Genomic DNA, 23168 nt, shown 5'->3' with positions numbered 1-23168 from the left:
ATTATTGTCTCTACTTTTTGATGAGCAACCTTTTGATGCTGTTTTCATTTTTTTGTGGCTTTATTTGAGAATAAAGACTTGAATTTAAAGTGTGAATGTGTCCCAACTTTAGCAGAGGAAAATGAGGGACTGTCGCTGTTTCATTTCCTTTTTGAAAAATAACAGTGTTTTTTTTTTTTCTACAAATAAAACCAGAAAAACATGGTTAATAGTTAAACCGTGGAAACATGCTACACTAACCAAACGACAACAATCTCATACTAAAATGTCACACAACCGTACGTATCATTAATGTGCAGTCTAGCCTAGCTTAGCATATAACGCAACAAAGAGCTATTTTATTCTCACACAGTTAACATGAAAGGTGAAAATGAAAATTTTTCCATTGTAATCTGTCATGTTTAAGTGTTTGTTGTATGTTAAACTAATTCAAATGCAGCAGCCTAGCTAAATTACATATGTGACAAATGCCATCTTACATGGATTTAATACAGAATACAGCTTTTCTCTTAAATATCAAATGATCATATGCGGCCTTATAAATGTGAGACACATTATTGCTGTTTCTCACAGTCGTGGCGAAGCATGGCTAAGCAGTCTCAGAGAGTTAGTTGGACTGTAACGGCTAATGGTGTGCTATGAAATATGGCTTCAGTCTGAATTTATGTGCATGAACTATGTGCTGTACCAATTAAAATGGCCATTTGGAGAGCAAGTGACAAGTGTGTTTGATGTTAGCAGAAACTGAGGGGCTTCTGTTAGCAAGAGCAGGGGCTTTTCTCCCATGAGGTCTGATTTGAGGGCTGTAAAGGGCAAGGCAGAGACAGGGTCTGATTGCGATTTGGATGTAGAATGAGAGAGAGGGATGGAGGGCGATAGACAGAGAGAAAGATAGCATTAGCAGAGAGAGGGAACAGCAAAGTGACACGTCACTCCTCCTCAGGGCTCTGTCTCGCTGTCAGCTCTGACTCAGTGACCTTGAAGTGGGCTCCAGGAAGTCACAACAGAGAGGACCGAACTAACAAGCTGCATCAGATTAGCTTTTTCTCACCAAACATTTCAATGTAGGCGCTATGGGAGTCACTTAGTGCAGGGTTTGATCTTTAACATAACCGTGGCTCTATGCCCTTTTACTGTGCGCTTTCATTTGCATAACTCTGTGTGTGTCTTTGATGTAGCCCCTAGGCTGAGACATTCTTGACTAGCAGAGGTGTATGACATCAACACTCTCTGATATGCTGTTAACTGTCCACTTTCTATCTATCTATCTATCTATCTATCTATCTATCTATCTATCTATCTATCTATCTATCTATCTATCTATCTATCTATCTATCTATCTGTCTGTCTGTCTGTCTGTCTGTCTGTCTGTCTGTCTGTCTGTCTGTCTGTCTGTCTCTCTCTCTCTCTCTCTCTCTCTCTCTCTCTCTCTCTCTCTATATATATATATATATAATAGTTTATTTACTTATAGAGCACATTTTATATATATATATATATATATATATATATATATATATATATATATATATATATATATATATATATAATGATAGTGACCATAAAAACATGGCAGCATATAAAAATATAGTAAATACCATAGTAGTTTTTCCCTAAAGGTTTTTCAGTTATCTAATGTTGGCAAATATCATCCTGTAAACATGTGGAACGGTTCGAGCAACTGAATATCTCACAGTGTGTGTTATTAGGCGAGTGTGTTTGTACTGGAGCTGGATAAATTACTCCCCATCCTAATCTTGCTGTGAGGATGTTTTTATTTTTTTTATTTTTTTTGTAGCAGAACAATTTTGGTTTAGCGCTTTCCGTAGACAAAGGAAGCTCGGATCCAGCACGGCAACCCACAGCGGGAGCCAGGCAGGAGACAAAGAGCTTTGTGAGTGTTTCGTGTGGAGGCTTGGCGAGAGGGAGAGTAGAGCAAAAATTGGCACTAGGCGGACCCAAACTTGAGTGCCCAGCGCAGCATTATGCCCTCTTCACTCCCTGCATTGTCAACTGATGTGGCATGAGCTTCGTCAGCAAGTGTACCCGCTTCTCTCCGGCTAAAATCGAGGGCCCTCTGAGCAGAGCCTAGGGAGGGACTCAGATAGGAGCACGGCGGCTGGCCCTGCAGGCTCGAACCTGCAGCCTGTGATGCCAGCCGTGCGGAGGCGCAAGCTGCTTCAGCCTTTAGGGCAGACTGGGATCACGAGCCTGGGTTAGACGGTACTCTCAGCCCTAGACTGTCACCTATTGGCAGGGGCCTGGTACTGCAATTTCTCTCCTGGACTTCAACCACAGCCAGCCTTAATTACAGCATGCTTCAGTTGTTGTGAGTGCATGTCAGAACAAATTATGTAAGTAATGAGGCTGAAAATGCTAAAGGAGTAGGAACACACTGGCGCGCTAATGCTCATGCCGAGAGAACACAAATACAAACAACAGTGCAATAGCTACATTTTTTTTTGTGTATGTGTGTGCAACGCAACAGAGAAGAAATAATTATAGTTTCCATTAATGATAAAATAACATGATCTGTAATATGAATAAGCAAATCTGGCAATTCTAGTGTAAAAAGCTCTCCTGACGATAAAACAACTTATATCAGCAACACCACCATGCCGCCCAACTTGAAATGCACGCTGTTATGCTGTTTACAGACATGTTGACCGGTGTACTGGCTGTCAGCATACAGGGTCAGTGGATCATCTGAGAGAGAGACCCTTGGCCGCAACGTTGATATTATCCAGATGACACACCAGGAGCTCGAAGGCAGATGATGAAATGGGCCGCTGCGGATACATCGCTCAGTGGTGGCAAATTTGATGCATGCAAATTAATTCCGTACGATTAGATTTATAGGGTTCACTAAAACATTATCAAGCCACAGTATTTTGGCTGGAGGTAGGAAAGTAGCTGCGGGGAACTTTGGCTTGGGATCTAAGGGAACTAGAGGGAGCAATTTATGTCAACTAGAAATAAAATGCTTGGGCTCCATTAAACAGTGACTGTTCAGCATGTGCTCTTGTGTGGTAAGGTCTATTTTGCAATGGCCAGAGTTTTGGTAAAAGGTCCTTTGATGTGATTATACTGCTTTTATCAAGTAGTCTTTTAAGAAACTTGTCCCAGGTTTTATATGAATCAATATCTGCAAGTGTAGTTTTTTAGAGTAGTAGTTCACTTATAAATAGGTGTTCTGTCATCTTTTATTTCATCACGTTGTTCCAAACCAGTATGACTGACTTTCTCGCGTGGAACACAAAATTAAATGTTTAGAAGAATGTCCACGCTGCTCTTTTCCATACAATGACAAAAAGCTCAGTTAAAGCTGTCTGACTTCCTATATTCTGTATTCTAATTATATTTTAACATCTCTGAAGTTATGGGGTAGATTAGTATGAAGAGTATATTTTTCTGCTGCAACTCTCGATTCTAATTAACATTCATGTATATTTCAGATATAGTGTATAAAATAATTTCATTCAAGGGTCGGAATTAATAATGGCAAATGTTATTATGTCTCAAAACCAATCATAACTACCAAGTAAATAACTTACGTTGATTCGATTTGGATGAAAGCATATGCTAAATGCATAAATGTAAACTTAAGATATGATAACAAAAAGTGTACATTTTTTGTTTGGTCACTATTCACTTTCATTCTATGGAAAAGAGCAGCGTGTACATTCTGCTAAACATCTGCTTTTGTGTTCCACAAAAAAAAGAAGTAAAAGTCACATCGGTTTCCAATGATGAGGGAGAGTAAATTATGACAAAATGTTTATTTTTGGGGTAAAGATCCTTTTAAATGTAGTAAAAAAGCCTTTCTTCACTCTAAACTTTATAGAGATGTAGTTGTGTTTTCCCTCATCAAATACTTAAGCCTTCTTATTATCATCTTCTCTTTGTGTCAGTGCTAGGCCTCTTGGACTGCATCTCATGGTAACAAAATTATCCACGTAGTTTTTATCGGTTTTTAAGCAGCTTTGAACCGATATTCCGATATTGGTGGAAAGGTTGGGTTTCTCCTGATATCCCTGTCCAAAGGCTCTGCGGGGAACAGTGGCACTTTTTTGTGATTGCATTTGTTTCTAAATCACGGGCTGACATCACGGTCGCTGTGCTTTTTGAGGGTTTTCTGTAGTCGGGATGGCCTCCTCCAAACACGCCGCAGCCGAGGGTGGCAGGGACGTGATGCGTTTGAAGCTCGGCGCCGTTTCATGTCGCAACATGCAGCCGTTGAGGAGGTGTTGCGCGGTGACTGGTGACAGTGAAAAATCCTGACAGTATCTTCCCTCTTTTCTTTCTCCGCAGCTCAAATCGAAATAATTCCCTGCAAGATCTGTGGAGACAAATCATCCGGCATCCATTATGGCGTGATAACGTGTGAGGGCTGCAAGGTAAGAAGCTAAACAACCCTGTCAGCGCGTGTCTGACAAAGAAAAAGCGGGAAAAGCCAACAAATGAGACATTCTGGAAAATAACAGAGAAGTTTCTTGCGGATTATCGTCTGTCTAAGCAAGAAAAATGTACTATTGTGCTTACAGGACGTACAGAATTCACACTCTGGAGTGTTAACTCACATAGTCAGGCTGAAATGTTGCTAAAATCGTCACAATTACAATGCAACAACAATATAATCCCTGTGTCTTGTCTTTCTTTACCTTTTTCGGCACTTTTTTTAATAAAACTGTCAAAAACGGAAGCGCTTTGGATCACAGCACATCGTTAGCAGTTTTGCAACCATGTCCTCCCCCTCTTCGTTCCCACCGAAGCTCATTTTTGTGCATTTTTCAAACGCCATCCACTCAGCAAAGAGGAATTTTGTGCTTATTGTGTAGTCTGTCACCGGAGCGACTCGTTAGCATTCCGCAAGTGGGCTCGGCAGAAACGAACGTGCGGACGCGGTTCCTGAACGGCGTGTATTTTATTTATTTTTTTTTTTCCCGCACAAAAGACAGACTCTCTGCTCAGCATCTCCCTCCGTCACTCACTCGGCGGCGGAAACATGCAACCCTGAAGAATAAACTGCTGAAATGTGTCTTTAATGGTTACTAATTACTCGAGGCACAGAGACATTTAATGATATGTGCGAGCACACCGCTCCAGCCCATAAATCATAGCATTATTAAGGAGCGCTGCTTGTCACCGGCAGTCCTACCCTGCTTTCATAATGGCTGCCATTAGAAAGCAACTTGGCAGCTGTCAGCTGTTTTCTAGTAATTAAACAGCCAATGAGCAACTAATTAAGACATATGTGTATGGAGCTGTGGAGTGGGGTGTGTTAATGATGAGCTGGAATCAATTCATTAAGTCAAAGGGATGCGAAATCAACTCAACGTGGGCGCCCGCTCATTCCCCCCTCGCGGCACCCACCGGGTTCAGGCTCTGTTATTCAACATTAATAACCTCACACAAACTCGCCATTATTTACTACCTTTCTCGCCCGTCTCGGAGCGCGCCGTGTAATCCTTAACGAGGAAAAATATTCATTCCAACCTGCTTTTTATAGTTACCTCAGTGACATATGTGCTGTTCAGATGCATCTCGACTAAAGATGAACACGTCTGTATGATCGAGACAAGCGTTTGTGGAGTTGCCACCATCTGTTCAGAGTCTGCCACAGACAGGTTGTTCTTTTGAGAACTTCATATGAAATATGCGTTTGTAACATATAGAAACATGTCCATCCATCTGAGGTCAATTAACCAGCGTTATTAAAATAATGAATGTTAAGAGAAAAAATATATAGTATGGTAGTTCCCAAGGAGACATTTCTTATTTTCCTGAAGTAAATATGGTTGATTTGTGAATGGGTGAACTAACCTTCCCTCTGTCTGCCCTTGGTGCCTGTAGGGTTTCTTCAGGAGGAGTCAGCAGAGCAATGCGGCGTACTCGTGCCCGCGTCAGAAGAACTGTCTGATTGACCGCACCAGCCGGAACCGATGCCAGCACTGCAGGCTGCAGAAGTGTCTGGCCGTGGGCATGTCACGTGACGGTAAGATTGTGTCCAGTACAGCAGGCACCAGAGGGAAAACACAGATCTCCGCAGTCTCCACAGATACAGAACGTCAAATGCATGCAAAATACCAAATAAATCAGCGTGTGAAGTGAACGTGCAACATGACAGCAAGTTTTTTTTTACTTGCTACGGTTAAAGAAAAACCTTGAGTGCAATGAATAGCGTAAAAGGGGGACATATCTTGGACAATTTGTCAACCAACATTGTCGAAAAGTTGGATATACAGGCATCACAGGATGCATCTCTGAATAATTAAAGGAAATTATTTTAGATTTAGTGTATTTTATAATTTTTCTACTTTTATTTACTACTTACCTTTGTCCCCAGTCTTGCCATGTCATATAAGCTAGAGTACCTGTTCTATAGTCGGCACCCATTACTCGTTAATATTTCACCAAACTTGTGACAAGATGAATTTAAGAGGCAGTTGTGGTTCTGGACTGTGGGGCATGTTCACTCAGGGTGGAGAATCTGACAGCAAGTAGCTTTTATTAAATGAGCATCATTAAAACAGGCTCATTAAAACCAATGCAGGTGAGCAGCATTAAAGGGAGCACAGGTGATGGGGTGTGTGTGTGTGTGTGTGTGTGTGTGTGTTTGTGTGTGTGTGTGTGTGTGTGTGTGGAGGCGTCCTACTGGGCCTCCGGCTGGGCTGTGTGTCTACGGCCCGTGACAGGAGGATGAAATCAGGCCAGGTCTTCCGAGTCTACCAGGCTGCTCTCTCACACACAACCAGGACAGGCAAGGTGACTTCTGACTGAAGCTCACCAGTCCCCATCTGCCTTCCCTTCACGGGCGCAGAGACGCAGAGCCACCCAGACACACACATGTCTGAGACGACGTTAGACCTCATTCATATGCCTCATATTCAGCGTTGATCCTGTGCCTCTTCTAAAATCCTCACTTGTCTGCTCATGTCTCGTCTCTGTCCTGCCTGACTTTACCTCAGGTCTCTTTTTGTTTCTTTTGTCTTATCTTTTTTCGTCCTGTTTAATCTGATTTCTCATTTCCAACTCTTCCCACTCATCAAATCAATTCTTTTTTATTGTCTCATTTATTTTCCACTTCTTTCTTCAAATCTCACTTTGACTCCTTACCCCTCACTTTGTTCCTGTTTTTCCTCTTCTTAGCTCCTCTTCTCCTCTCTTTTGTTTCTTCTTGTTCCTCTACTGGACTCCTTTCAAATCAAATTTTCTCCTCTCCTCCTCTGTCTTCAAATCTTGTCTCGTCTCCTCTTCACAAATCAGGCCTGGTCTCATTTGATCTCCTCATCTCATGTCTCAACTTTCCCAGTCCTGCCACGTTGTCTCTTCTCCTTGCCATATTTTATCTCGTCTCTTTTGCTCTCCGAAGCTCTCCTCACATCTAGTCCTGTCTCCTAATGTCTCATCTTGTCTCCTCTCGGGTCTCACATGTCCTCTAGTTTTTCTCTCATCTCCTCTTTTCACATTGCAACTTCGTCTCCTCCCGCCTTCATCATCTCATTTCCTCTCTTCTGACCTTCACTCGTCTCCTTCCCTTTCATTTTTCTCCTCTCCTCACATGCTGCCTCTTCTCCTGTTCTCCTCTTTCGTTATATCTCATCCTGTCTGCTCTGGTCTCCTCTTGTCTCCAACAGTCAAAGCCCCTAGATCCCCTTCATTCGCCACTAAACTCTCCTGTACATTTATCTCTTTTTCCATCTATCAGTAGATCAGCTTTTCCTCTGCCAAGTGCCCTATCTTTTTATGAACACTTGATCTCCACTTCTATCTGATCCTCACTGTGTGTCATCCCCAGCTTCCTGTTCTTCTAACACTCCTCCAGTTCAAAGACAGGCTGAAGCTGTAGCAACTCTTTCTTTCTAAGCTAAACAGACTCTGCCACTTCCTCCAGGTGTTCATGCTAGTCAAGTCTTCTGTTCTTGGATCATTTTGGTAAGTAGAGAGCAGGAGAAAGCTAATGCTATTACCAAGTGGAGCTCTTTTTGGACTCAGCACATGGCTAATACCCTTTGAGAGACATTAAAGCCTGCTCCCGGGAGATAGTTGTACTCTCCGTGTCGCTATACTAGCTATAGTCTTCAGGGAAAAGAGATGGTGCCTTTTGTTGCTTCTTCTGTAACGATGGCTGTGGAGTGAAGACATCTTGTGCTGTTTTGTTGTGGTGGTTGGTAACCAAAAGTTTGCTGGTTTGATCAGCATAAACAGTGAGCAATGTGCCGCCACCGTTGTCCAAAAGACACTTAAACTTATGTTGCACCAAAGGGAGTGTACCTGTAAAATATAATCAGGACCATTTTCGTCAAGTATATTTATTACAATTATATTGTATACAGTTATTGTTGTCTGTGTGGTTATGTTCTTGGCAACTATCCACACGCCTGTCCATGCAGCAATGCAAAGCAAAACAATTTAAATAGACCGCAGGTGATAGGTGTCAAGACTGGATTGGTACACGTCAGGAACAGCTGACTGACGGCTTATGCAAGCTTTCACTTACGTGGTCTGCCTGAACTAACGCGATGCTGAATTAAATTAAATTCAGTAGTCAACGTCAGAGAAATAAGTCAATCCAGTGCACTTTCAAGGCAATTCGTAACTATTGTACATTTTGATGAACTGATGACTAGTTTGCATGACTTTTTGAATGTGTCATTTTTACATTTCCGTATCATCTGCTTATGCCCACTGATGGTCAGTTTTTAGGGGAGGACTTTCATGCTTACCCCTTTTCTAAAAAAACAAACTTAAATTTCAATATGAATTCATACGACTTTGCCACTTCATGAAATAGTTATGTTTTTCATATGAAAGGGTTGGTCAGCCAGCCTTGTAAGACTTTTTCTGAATGCATTTGATTATATTTAGCGAAGCGTTCACAATTTGTGAGTGATTTCTGTTATTAATGCACCATCTTTACTCCTTACAGCGGTGAAGTTTGGCCGGATGTCTAAAAAACAGCGGGACAGCCTCTATGCTGAAGTGCAGAAACACCGGCTCCAGCAGCAACAGCGGGACCACCAGCAACAGCCAGGTGAGGCAGAACCCCTCACCCCAACCTACGGCCTCTCCACCAATGGCCTGACCGAGCTCCATGATGATCTGAGCGGCTACATGAACGGACACACGCCCGATGGCACCAAGCCCGACTCGGGCGTCAGCAGCTTTTACCTGGACATCCAACCTTCTCCCGACCAGTCCGGCCTGGACATCAACGGCATCAAGCCAGAACCCATCTGTGACTTCACCCCAGGCTCGGGCTTCTTCCCCTACTGTTCCTTCACAAATGGGGAGACATCCCCCACCGTTTCCATGGCCGAGTTGGGTAAGTGATAATTCTGGATGGGTAGGAGATGGTACTAGGGGGAAGAACCCAACCATGGGGCAAACGTCGTTAAAGGTGTCTTAAAATAGCATTAGGTTGGAGACTCATCTCAAAGACTCATTAACAGAACCTCTTTTTTTCTAATTAGTTTCCATTAATTAGGGCCAATCAGCATCCAGCAGGGCATGCACCAAGGGAAATATTTTTTTTTAGCTTCCCCTTCTGCTCTGGGACTCCTTTTAACAGATGTGTTTTCAACATGATTGAATTTTTATACTGTTTTTTTTTTTTCCTCTCTCATTTCCATTTGCTCGTTCTTGCTGAAGGCAAATATGACATTTGTTCCCATGAATTTACACGCACTCCTCACTTTTATACTTGAAGTACTTCCCTATTTTCCTCTTGTAAAGAAACACAGACAGTCAACAAGCTTCTAAATCGACTTAAAATCACAAACTGCTACAGTGCAGCTCTTTGATTGGAGACACAAATAAAACACTGCATCTTTTGAAAGATCTTTTCCATAAGCATATCTGTAAATATAATTGAATCCGCCAGTAGGAAGAACCTTTTTATAACACTAATGGGAAACAAATGGCATCTCGTACCACATATGTATATATAAATACATACATACATACACACACACACACACACACACACACACACATATATGTATATATATATAGTACAGCTCAATATGTCTGTACTTTAAGTGCATTCAGGCTTGACAGAGGTTTTTTTTGAAGGTATGTTGTATTGCGTTTCAGAACATCTGGCCCAGAACATTTCCAAGTCCCACATGGAGACGTGTCAGTACCTGAGAGAAGAACTTCAGCAGATGACCTGGCAGGCGTTCCTTCAGGAGGAGGTGGAGAGCTACCAGAGCAAGGTAAACACACATGTTCTTGATGAGCCACATATGGTTGTTCAGAGGCTTTGGGCAGGGATGTTTGCAATTTAACTTTCAGGGCCACTGATGAGGTGATGTTTTGGGGATCGAAAATGTCCTTACTGGTTGCATTAATAAGATCAACAGCCATTTAAGTGGCTACTTTAGAGTACTGTGTTTTCTTAAAATATGCCAGTTTGTAGATGTTCGCCAATCATAAATGTTTTAGAAGGCGTTAAATGTACAGTATCAAATCCTTAGTGTGCTTTAGGGGGGAAAAATAATTTGGCTTCTCGTTGAAACTAGTTGTGTCATTTGTTTCCCTTCAGCCCAGGGAAGTCATGTGGCAGTTGTGTGCCATTAAAATCACAGAGGCCATCCAGTATGTGGTGGAGTTTGCCAAGCGCATCGATGGCTTCATGGAGCTCTGTCAGAATGATCAGATAGTGCTTCTCAAAGCAGGTAAAGTGTGTGTTCACATCACCATCATCTGATCCCGGCTTAGTTTACAGGGCGTAAACACCAATAATTCCTTGCCTGTGGCTACATTTTGAATAGCATACTTCTAGCAGTTTAATGTGCACAGTATGCATTTGCCAAAATTTCCAGTATACCATGGAAGCCCTTTTTTAAAACCAAGGGATTCAAAAAAATATAATTTTTGTATAGTAGTATACGACTAGAGCATGCTATGTGTAATACTGTACCACAATCCAATGCGTTCAGCTTCATCTCCCTTTTTTGGTGTGATGAATGAACTGAAGAAAATTACAATTTCTTCCTGAAAAATTTTAAGAAACTTTAACATTTCAACAGGTCAGTATACAATTCTTAGTATATTTATTGTTGCATGCAATAGACAATTATTTTACATACTGCTTAAAATAGTATACTGCACATGAATTGATATGCAAGTGTTCAATTCCTAACACAGTCACATGTCACACAGCAGGAGGTGCAGTGCTTCAGCTGAGTATCTCTTGTGTGTACAGAAAAACTGTATCGGGACAATCTGTCAGCTCTTTGAAAAATAAGGCACTATTGAGATGATATCCACCACTGCACACTATCTCCTCACAAAATAATGGACCAAAGTGCTCCATCACACTCACACCCCATCCCTTGTCATGATCCCAACAGCTTTCAGTGTTTCTGTTTGTTCCGGGCCCGACCAAAATTATTAACAAAATACTGAGTGAGCGCTCTCTCCTGACATGACATTTTAAACCACCGCCATCTTTCTAAAGCTCAGTAATGGCTTCTATTACGTGGCTTTTATCCTCTAAGCCTGAGCTCACCAAAGCACTCCGCTGTAGAATTACTGCTCCTACTCACAACAATAACAGCAACACACTCCACCTGAGACACACACACACACACACACACAGAGAGCACTGCTCACAAACATCAGCTGATTGGTGACTTAATAAAGCTGTTTTATGATATTGCTATTTGTTACGATATGAACATACTGCTTATGGCCAGAAACAAACTTTAAGCAAGCACGCAAGTACTAACCTTATGCTTATTCTCACTATAATGTAATATATATAGACAAAAAAAAATGCAGTTAGCAAGTAGTTCGTTTTTAGCTAATCTTGTTATGATATAAACACACTGCTTATGGCCAGAAACATTCTACTTGCAAGTATGAAAATACTAACCTTACATGACAAACCTAGCATCGAATGTCTGTGCCATTAAACTATGTGTTTTCATTCAGAAAGCTAGCTAACTATAAATGTTGATAGCTAAGCTAATTTCAGCAAACTTACTGAGCAAGATTCTCTTGTTGCTCCGCCATTACAGTACTTTGAACGAACGACCTAAATGACAACGAACTGTAGAAGTAGAGTATTAATGCTCATTCTCATTATATCACCTCTAGTGGCAATGCTGAGAATGCAATATGTAAAAACTTTTCATAAGCTTTCAATCAAATGCATTTGCCTTCACATATTTCTGTCAGGTATTGGTTGATATAAAAACTGCTTATGGCCAGAAACATTCTTCAGGCAAATACGCAAAAACAAGATTCTCATAAAATCACAGTAATCAACCTGAATGAGAAAATGTATAGTAGAAGAAGACTGTTTACACGAATTCTTGCTATTGCACCCCTTGTGGCAGTGCTGAGAATGCATCATGTACAGACTGTGAAGAATCCAGATATAAGTGTTTTTGCTTATATAAAATCATATTTTGTTTCTGTTTGGCCTATGCATAGGCTCTTTGGAGGTGGTGTTCGTCAGAATGTGCCGTGCCTTCGACCCTCAAAACAACACAGTCTATTTTGATGGAAAGTATGCAGGGACTGACGTCTTTAAATCATTAGGTGAGTTACGAAACCTGATTGGATTCAGTATGTGAAGTGGAAAATCTGTGTTTGGAATATTATATGTGAGTGTGTTGCTTATTTTTTGTTCTACCGGTCAACCAAGGCTTCATTTCACTCATGGCAACAGCCTTTAAATGCAGGCAGAACCCAAAATATTTTGCCTAGTTAGAAACGTCAAAATAGTTTTGCACACACCTGTATGCAGCGACAAATAAAATAAATATATAATATAAAATAAAACAATATTATTTAAAAAAACATGATGATAATTATTTATAAGTAATTATACACTTAACTAATTAACATTTCAATAAATATTGTAAATACAAAAAGTTAATATGAATTTATTATTATTAAATAAAATTGCAATTTTACTCGCATTTGGTACTTGAGTGTTCATTTTGGACGCTGTGTGTACGCAAGCAAATAAAGCCCACCAGGTCAGCACTGGCTTCTCATATCCACCACACCTGGAGTTAAACCTTCCTCGCTGTGGACGCTTCTCAGGATTGTGGTAGCTGCTGCGTATGGTGGGCATCTGGAACTGCATAAGCAAGGTTGAGTTTCTCTACCACAAGTGTTTTATCAAACCCGCCATCCACGCAGCCGTAGTCTGAGCGCAGAAAATTTCTAGAGTAAGCAAATTTTACACAAGCAGTTTGAATGCCGTGACATTAGTGAAATCTCTTCTCTGTCATTATGCACTCACATTGGAAACCTTCTGGGGCTGAAAGTTGTCCAAATGCCAAAACAAACACAAATATGCCTCACAGCCTCCAAGACAACATTCAGTCATGTCTCACATGGATATATGTCTTATTTCTATTTTTTAACAAGCCTTCATGGGTTCGCCAAGCCTAAACCTCTAGCTCTGAAACTGGTATGAAAACTGCGTAGTGCCCCCAGGTGGTACTCAACACACTCTGGACATTTCATTTCAATAATTTAGTATTTTCCAATGTTTAATTTCCAATATCTGATTTATTTATGAGTTTGATATAGATTTGTGCATCTAAAACGCACATTATTACTTAATAGGCGCTGTGTTTTCAAGTTGCAATCGATATAAAAGGCGATATATGATTCTGAACGGGAAAATCATCGAAACTATATTTATTATTGATGTGTTTGAAACCTAATGCAGCATGTGTATATTAATTCATGCAAATACAGTGCAATCCTTTATAAATATTACTACTGTGGTGTCTGTGTGTTTTAGCTGTAGTGTGATTCTTCCACATAATATGGAGATGTGTGAACAACACAACTTTGAATATTTTATTAAAATTATGTATCATTTTAATGCTCAATTTTTAGTATCTGATTTATTTCCAAGTCTAATATAGATTTGTGCATTTAAGACCAACAATGTCACAGTTTTTCAAGTTTTCAAGCTATGATTGATTGGAAGGTTTGAGAATGGCTGCCAGTGTTTGCATTAGCTTTGAGTCATGGGTTTTATTCGGCACTGTTATTGACCCCAGTCATGGTTACGTAACACCTCTCATTCGCCAAAGCGTGATTAGCCTGGAGGAGGGAAAATGTGGCGGGAAAAATCATTCTGTAATGTTGAAGGATTGTATTGTTTTCCCTGTCATCTCATGCAAAAAGATCAAGTGTCTACCCAATACTGTCTACTGCTCCATCTCACTCGCCTGTATTTTTTTTTTTATTTCTTACTGACTTTTTCTTTCTCTCGGTCTCCACTGTGACAGGTTGCGACGACTTGATCAGCTCTGTCTTCGAGTTTGGGAAAAACTTGTGTTCTATGCACCTCTCTGAAGACGAGATCGCCCTGTTCTCCGCCTTCGTGTTGATGTCTGCAGGTGAGCCCGTACCCATAAATTACCCACAATCCCTTGTTTACCTTCGAAACTATTTGAGACTAAAGGAGGAATGGTGTTGGGACCGCTCAGATTTTGTATGTTAAGAGATAGCATCCCTGTGTGTGTTTAGATCGATCCTGGCTCCAGGAGAAGGTGAAGGTGGAGAAACTCCAGCAAAAGATCCAGCTGGCCCTCCAACATGTTCTACAGAAGAACCACAGAGAGGACGGCATACTGACAAAGGTAATGACACACATAAGGAACAGGAAATGGTCATTTAGATGTATCTGTAATCCTATATATATTCTTATATAGTATATACTTTTATGTAATCCTCTGAAATTCTTTATTGTTTTATTTGAATAACTGTGTAAAATATTACAAATATTAAATATTTTCTAAATTAAAAGACTGGCTTTGATGTTGCCATTTTACCAAAACAATTTATTAAAATTTTTGTCTTGAAAATATTCAGTTTACTGATTTACAGATTATTTTTCTCCCCAGTATTACAGTTAAATTAGATTAACTGAATAAACAGATTTGTTTTTATTTCTTTCTGGTAAAAATAGAATAAATGATGAATAATTAAACCTGTGTTACTTTAACATTATTTAAATACCATTATATAATTTTATGATCTTTCGAAATTAGATTGTTTTTTATATTACCTGTTTTCCTTTTAATTTTAGTTTTAGTAATTTTGTTGTGCCTTTATTATTTTTATTATTTTTATTTTATTTTTTATATTTAGTTTAATATTTAATTTATTTTTATTACTTAAGTTGCCAAGTCAACATTTTTATTTTTCATCTAATATTTGTACTTTTTATTTTATTATTATTATTTTGTTTTTCAAATACTGACTTTTTTTCATAGTTTTAGTTAACAGTAATCACACATAATTATATCATTTTAAACTGGTCATTAGAAAGCAAAATGAAATAATCATAATATTGAATTTAAGTGTGTTAAATAATATTGTGTTAAATTTGACAGTTTTTGGGAAGAAAAAAAGCTAATTTTTATTTATTTATTTCTTGTAAATTCTCTGCAGACCCCCTGTTTAAAACTGTTGCGTTACAGGGCCAGGGATATTTATTAAGAAAGTAAATTGAATCAATTTGAATTTCATCTATGACTTCATCCACTAAGTTTTATTTGGTCTGGCAGCTGAAAGATTAGCTAATGTCATGTGAAAAACCTGGGACCATCTGTGTTGTGTCTGCAGATTAGAGGGCTGCCTTTTGACCCTGAACCACAGGGTCCTTTCCACCAAATTAAAATCACTCTCTCTCTCTCTCTGCAGTTGATATGCAAAGTCTCCACGCTGCGAGCCCTGTGCAGCCGGCATACGGAAAAGCTAACGGCGTTCAAAGCAATATACCCAGACATTGTTCGAGCTCACTTCCCCCCCTTGTACAAGGAGTTGTTTGGATCAGACTTTGAGCAGACCATGCCGGTTGACGGGTAGCACTTCCCCGTGCCCACCCCGCTTGGGGGAATTTACACCGTGGGGAATGTCAAGCATAAATCTGAGACACTTTAGCAGTGCCCTGCACATACACACACCTGGACGGACGACACAATGCACACACACACTTTTCCCCTTTTTTTCTTTGTGATTTTTTTCTATTTCTTTTTTCGTGGGGGAGGAGGTAGTAGACTGGGTTTGACTCCAGTGGTTTATTTTTGGAGTTTGTTCCCTCCTTTTACTGACACAGGTGGGATTCTGAGCCCAGGGGAGAGGATAAGAAGATGAAGACACTTGTTTTTCCTGAACGCTCCCTCGCTCTCTTTCTCTCTCTGGCTGAACCTGAAGAGTCCATGCATTCATTTTCGAGAACGGTCCCCTGGCGATTTGTCACAATCAGCATAAATCGTTTCCAAAATGGAAAAACGATTCCCAGAGAGCAGTGGCCTGGAATACAGCGTTTTCAACTTTTTACCGGGACAGCAACACAGAAGTCCTTTTCAAGCCAAGAACATGAAATAAAAAGTTGCGTTCAAAAAGTCGATTATACGAACTGTTCCAGCAGTTGTTGTAGCACCAAAAAAAGTCTACGTTGAAAAATACGTGGTTAGCTCCTTCCTCCCTGTGCACTGTTTTTCCTTCTTTCTTTCTTTTTTTAAGATGTCAAACCAGCACAGAATAAAGAAGAATACGAATTGAGAGAGAAAGAGAGATATGGAGAAGGAGTGTGATGTAGAGTCAACACAAAACATCACCTTTCTACGAACAATCTCGAAAAAAAAACCCCGTAGAATTCTGGTAATTCTAGTCGCAATTGCTTTTAGCCATCAGAGACTCCATCGACCATAGCTGCTTAGTGATATCGTTTAAGGCCATCTGCTATTAAGTCCCTCTCCGGAATGGTGTTAACGTAATGTAACGGTCCGGCCACCAACATCAATGCAATGCAAGGGTCCATTCCACCTGTTTTCTAACGTGTTACAGGGTATACGGTCATAAGTACAACTATACAGGAAAAAAAAATGTTTATAGAATCTATTTTAAATAACATGTATGATATTAGTAGCTAGACTATTCTTAATTGTGAAAAATTGATAAGGCACTTTTATTTGCACCTTTCTTTAATTTAAGACTTGTATATTTACCTAGTGATGTGTTGCATGTATAAATACCACGGTTATGGAGAACGATTGCTGGAAACCCTAACGCTGCTGAGGGAGGGTGCGTGTTTGCGTGCGTGTTTGTGTATTTATTTGCGCGAGGCGGAGGTTGGTGCTGGGTAAAGGCAGATCGCGTGATCTGGGGTGGGGGTTGGGGGTTTGTAGCAAACACTCATTGTCCGCCACCTTTAAATTGGAAACATGTAGTTCTTGTTGTTTCCCTCTTGAAAAACTTTCCATTGAGAAAGGGCTGTTGAATGCAATACGTCACATGCTGTTAAATGGTTCCACCTAGCGGTGGCGTGTCACATGACTGCGTGAAAGAGTCAGATCTGGTTTAAAAATGGTTGATCTTTCTAAAACTGGCTCTTGTTAGGGTCTTTGCCCAGCAGCAACGCTCGTCAGGAACGTAAGAGTGGAAAAAAAAGAAATATTCAAAGCCTTGTCTGGATGAAATCCTCTATTTTTGTAACATTATACCGTGCTTATGAAGCCTATGAAAGAAAAAGGGAAAGAGCGACGGATGATTTAGCACTTAATCCTGCAATAATTTGAATCTGTGTTTTTATTATTATTATTATTTTGTCTTTTTCAAAGAACAAGACAATGGTAGTAATAGTGCTATTTTTTTTGAAATACCTAACTGTTGTGTGTTGCGCGTGTTCGTACGTCTCTTGAATGTGCCATAATGGTCTTTCCTGCTTTTTTGAGTCTGAAAAAAATTTTTGTATTGTAACATTCCAGTAAAACTATGTTGTGGCGTTTAGAAAATCCCAATATAATCCAGAAACTAAACCTCACCGATCACTTCTACGACCTGCTAACTTACATTTTGAGAAACTCTTGAGTAGATCTTGGGAGGTTCATGTAATTAGTTTTCCCCATGACACAAAGTATTTTCCTCAGGGAAGAGTCTGTCTAACTTAAGCCGGTAGCTTAAACTCGTTAGTCAGCTCTATGTTGCATCTAAAGCTCAATTATTTGATCTCGATGGGATGTTTTGAGTCCAGATAGAAATAATAACATATTAATAAAATATATTGCATTACTATTGGCAAAATAATAGTCTGTGCAATGCATCCCCAAGAAGTCATTCTTATCATCTAATCTGTGATTGACATTCCAGGTTCATGTTTAGTTCTTTACACAATAAATCAGCAGTTTGTGCACTACAAGGCACAGGGACAGTAATATTGAATAATAATTGATCAGGGGTAATGAGATAAGTTCCAAAACCTAGTGGGCTGCCTACCTAGACAGCATTTGAGCTGAGCTTCTGGCACAAAATGTGTCTCAAAGGGGTGGAAAGTAAAAGTACTCAATTTTGGCCAAATTTTAAGGCAATCCCAGAATGTACTGCGACAATATCTGAAAAAACATTCTTTCAGCGGGGTGTAGGAGTCATAGACATGAATATATATCATTCAATAGTGAAAAGAATAGATAAATAATAGTTCAATCTTATTAAAAAAGGTCATATTTGCCCAAATCTTATAGGCAAATTATTGTGTTTTTAGCATAGCAACATGCTAACATTAAACTCTATTGGAATCAATTGCAAGCAGAGACAACCCATGTGTTACACTTAAGGAGAGCTATCTGTGTTACATACAGAGTTGGTGTCTATATATATTTTTCCAAATCAGTCAATTAGAAGGTTCTATTTTGGAGGATGTTGCCTATGTAGACAAGCAGACAGGAAGCAGCTCACTAGAAACAGATCTGAACCCAAAACAACCTTATAATGATGTTAGAGTACAAATGGGAACAAACAATCATCTGTTACCGTTTAGTGGTCTTGTAGATCTTTTTTTTTTTAAATCTTATTTTTCATCTTTCGCAATTTACGGCCTCATGTCCTTCCATGTTATTCACTAGCATAATTGCTATTAAATTAATAGAAGAGAGTAGTCCGCTGTCTTTATCAAATCACCCAGTGAGCTCCAAGATCTAATTCCCACAAATCCAACAAAGCAAGATATCAACCTCAAGCGTGCTATGCTAATTTCCAGCTTTGTTTTTTTTTTCTGGATGGGGATTTGTTCTAATCGTCACTCATAATTGTTTGAGTCTATGTGCCAAATACCTCTTCACGATTTCCTCCACCTTCAGACGTACACACGCGGGCGAATTGTCGTACGTGACAAATACGGGTTTCTACAGGGTAACCACTGCTGTGGAGTCCCCTTGATGAACAGGCTTTGCTGTTTCCTGTCCAATGATCCTTAAGTCAGTTCTAACACCATAAAAGCTGTAGTAAAGTCGCGTTTTACCACTTTTTGCATGTTGTATTTTGTCAGTGTAGTTTGTATTAGACTTTTAAAGCAATATGCTATGGGATAGAACTTTATTTTTTCTAATACAAGCAAAGGTACTTAAACACATCTGGATCTGTGTTATCTTAGATGTGTGTAGAGAAAAGTTCTCAGTTTCTTTTATCGATGGTAGATCCATATGTTTTCCCTCGTAAATTATTTTTCAACTGTGGTTTCCCTTGTCTATCTATGTGAGAAGCAATATACGTCCGGAAGTGGATGCAAGAGCGTGTACAAGCGGAAATGTGTGTGTTTGTGCTATTTGTAATGTTTGCTTAACGACAAACCCCCAGACAAGGCTTTAAAAGATCAGACGCAGCAGGGTGAGATGATGAATTACAAGAACGTACGTTTTTTTTTTCTTTCTTTTTATCCAGGATGTAATGTTTTACGTAGCACTGAGCTTAAATCACTTGATGAGGCTGTACAAGCATGACACACTGCACCTCGACATAAATTTCGATTAGAATTATACAAACACAACAAGGCCTATGCACTCACGTTTGAACGAAAGGAACATTTACCGATATTTTTTCTCAATTCTGATCGACGGATTGAATGTGTCATGCTCGCGACAGCATCCGAGCTGAAGGTTGAAGTGTTACCAAAATTGACGTCAATCATTTTCTTTGCGTTTTCTTTCCAAAAGCACAGCTGATGCGTTATTATTAGTGAACTATGTATAGATAATTGACGAAAAGAAAAGTCTTTAGCCATAATCAAATGTCAAGCAATAATATATGGTATATTATGATTCATTTTGTGCATAGGCTTTGAACATCTGCATGTTAATACATTTTCTTATTTATCACGTAAATTTTTTTTTCACTTTGGGTTTTTTCGCTCTCTGATTGTCTTTTTTTGTTTGTTTGTTTGTTTGTTTGTTTTATTTGTATTTTGACTAGTTCTGTTCCCGGGTGGAGAACTACGAACGTCAAGGGCCTGTAAACTGTACAGCTACATTATGTTTCCCTGTCCTCCTTTCGGCTTTTAATTCACAATATTTAATGTTCTATCGATCACATGTATAAAAGTAACTTTGTAACTTCTGTCTGTATAGGTAAGAAGAAAATACTGCTATTAAGACCCGCTCAGTGCAAATATTTAACTGTTTTATCAGACACATCATGTTGTACAATATCTCTGTTTTGAGTATACTTCTCTCTTTTAGACTTAGTTCGGTTAGCGGTAGGGTGTGCGGACATTAATTTTTGTGTTATACTGACATGTGGTGCTAGGTAAGTTACTTTTGTGAACAAAAATTATGGATTCATAGACTAGGCCACCCTTTTAGTCAATTAATTTCAAAAGAGTATTGATGCATTATTGATATTAGGACTTGATAATAATAATAATAATAATAATAATAATGATAATAAACGATAACGATAAAGATAATGATAGTGGTAAATTTACTTTCGAATACCCAGCAAGTACCTGTATCAGTGTGCTAGTCTTGGGGCATGGCTCGTTTCCTTCCCACTTTTAAGATTATTAGCAAGTATCAGCTAAGTAAACGTCGCAAACGTATTAAACGTCGCAATTTTAAATTTTTTTCAACGAAGATGATTGTTCATGCTTTAAAAAAAAAAGGAAAACAAAGCAGCAGTATTGTGTTTCTTTTTGATTGTTTCGAAACTCTAGCTGGAGCTTATCTTCTGCTGGAAGGACTTTAAAAACGCTTTAAAGTACCGGATTGTCTGCCGCTTATTAGCTCCCTCAATTTTTTTTGTATTTTTTTTTCTTTATTGCTGTTTTTTAAAAATGCGCTTTTTTTTCTTCTTCTTCTTTCTATCCTAAATCCAATCACTTACATTTACATACACACACAATGGTTAAGTGTTATAAATTGTGGAGGACAAAGGTGGTTGTAAGAAGTTTTATGCGAAACTTCCTGTTTTAATCTTTGTAGCAAGGCAGAATCTATTTGCAATAATACATAGCAAACTACACTGAGTGCCTCTCAGTGGTACAGGATGCAGAAACTGTATTTGTCTGTTTTGTTTTCTCGTACTCAAATGACTGTGTTTGCACACGTAGGTGAATTCTGTCTTGTGTTACTGACTTTTCTTTCATCGGCCGTCTTTTTGTATGCAAATGAGGCATTTCATGTTTGTTTATAGCCATGCATTTTCTTGTCTCTGTGATGTCCTGTATTTTCTGAGATTCTCAGATGCTACTTCTTCTTTTCATCCGAACAATTTCACGTTGGTTATGGGACATTGTATCCAGTCAGTTGGATGCTGAACACATTTGGATATTAACAGAGACAAACTGGCGGACAATAGACAATCCACTCTGTGTTCTCCCTGTTGTTTCCTGCCAATTAGGATTTAAGTTGTTGATTATGAAACAAAATGACTAATGCAATGTATTTTAAGTGTTCATATGTGTATGTAAAATGATGCATACTACACTTCTATTTCTTGTTGAGCTGAAGGGGAGGGCATAAGGGCTGGGGCAAGACGGGTTGGATTTTGCTTCTGCTTACCTGCAGAGGGGAAAAAGCAGAGAATGGTTTGCGGTTGTCAAATATTTTTACGTCACATGTTTGCTACTGATCTTAAAATGGGGGACAGTTGATCATGTACCTTTTTATTCAGCTCTTTGGAACTCTCTTTAAGAGATAGTCTCTTCTCTCAATAGTGGTTTTGCTCCTTCTGTTTGTCTGATTCTTAAATATGAAAATAAGTATTTTGATTCATTTTGTAAATACCGCTGTAAAGAAAAATAAGAAATTTAATGTTGTCTTTTAAATACTTTTCATTCTAATATGAATGTTGTTATATTGTACTTAGAAACTGTACCTTTAATATTACCTTTATTAAAAGTGCATTGGACACATCGATTTTAGATGTGCTTTATGTGCTGTTATCCATAATAAAATTTACTGCTTGTAATGGGCTTTTATTCAATGTTTGTCATATTTCTTTATGTAGTTCAAGGTTTAAGTAATTTCCGCAAAACCTTCAGAGATGGAAATGGAGGAACAGAGCAACATTTAAAACAGAACTTCAAAACTTACAGACACTAATGTTACACTTGATGGAGTGGGAGCTGTTACCTTTTTTTTTCAGAGAAATAGCAATATACTGTAGGCATTAAATGTGTTAAATATAAAGAAAATATGATATGGGCTCAAATAGTTTGAAGTGGGTTGCAAAGTTTACTTAACTCCAACAATATCATAATAAAAGTCTGTACTATTTCTAAAGATTAATTCAACAAGAATGGCCTATAAAATGACTCATGGTTTTCTTGAGCATACCATAGTCACAGTTATTTTTTAGTGTATTACTGAGTGAGCAAACCTAACCCTGACAGCACATGTACATCACTGAGATGTCTATTTGACATCTGCATTTACATCTGCAAGATGTATTTTTAAAGTGTTTGCTCATCTGCAATACGTCTATAGGACGTTTCCTATCAGATGCCAAACAGACATTTCTAAATTGTCTTTTAAGATGTTTGTGATTTAGAATGTATGTAAAACGGACATCTTAGACGTCTATCAGATGTTTGTACACAGCAGATGCTTTCCAGATGAAGCAAACAGACATCTTGCAGACGTATGTGTCCTATAGATGTATTGCAGATGAGTAAACACACACAAAAAAAAAAATACATTTTGTAGATGGAAATGCAGACGTCTGATAAACAGCTCTGTGATGTACAGTATGTGTGCAATCAGGGTCAGAAACTAAATTAACACTTAACGTGAACCAAACTGAGGAAAACATTCAGGTAATGTGTCAATTTAAAAGTCAAAGCATCTTGTCATAAATATTTGATAAAAGATGAAGTAAAATAAATATATAAATAAGACCTATCTACA

General features: G+C 38.9%; 1 protein-coding gene across 2 annotated transcripts in view; it reads left to right on the top strand.

The window, feature by feature from the left end:
* The window catches only part of LOC127946839 (nuclear receptor ROR-alpha A), a 264763-nt gene extending 242523 nt beyond the window's left edge, over nt 1-22240 (top strand). For both annotated transcript variants that reach the window (XM_052543640.1, XM_052543641.1), the window contains 9 exons: nt 4312-4397; nt 5854-5995; nt 8930-9325; nt 10096-10217; nt 10547-10679; nt 12445-12552; nt 14271-14381; nt 14512-14624; nt 15691-22240. In XM_052543640.1, coding sequence (XP_052399600.1) covers nt 4312-4397; nt 5854-5995; nt 8930-9325; nt 10096-10217; nt 10547-10679; nt 12445-12552; nt 14271-14381; nt 14512-14624; nt 15691-15855 — 1376 coding nt within the window. In that variant the 3' untranslated portion in view covers nt 15856-22240. The remainder of the gene's footprint in view (nt 1-4311; nt 4398-5853; nt 5996-8929; nt 9326-10095; nt 10218-10546; nt 10680-12444; nt 12553-14270; nt 14382-14511; nt 14625-15690) is intronic.
* Nucleotides 22241-23168: the final 928 nt, after the last annotated feature.

The sequence above is a fragment of the Carassius gibelio genome, chromosome A25 (assembly GCF_023724105.1).
Source record: "Carassius gibelio isolate Cgi1373 ecotype wild population from Czech Republic chromosome A25, carGib1.2-hapl.c, whole genome shotgun sequence".
In the NCBI taxonomy this organism is placed as follows: Eukaryota; Metazoa; Chordata; class Actinopteri; order Cypriniformes; family Cyprinidae; genus Carassius; species Carassius gibelio.
The sequence above is the reverse complement of the archived record's forward strand: the minus strand, read 5'-3'. Positions and strand labels throughout refer to the sequence as shown.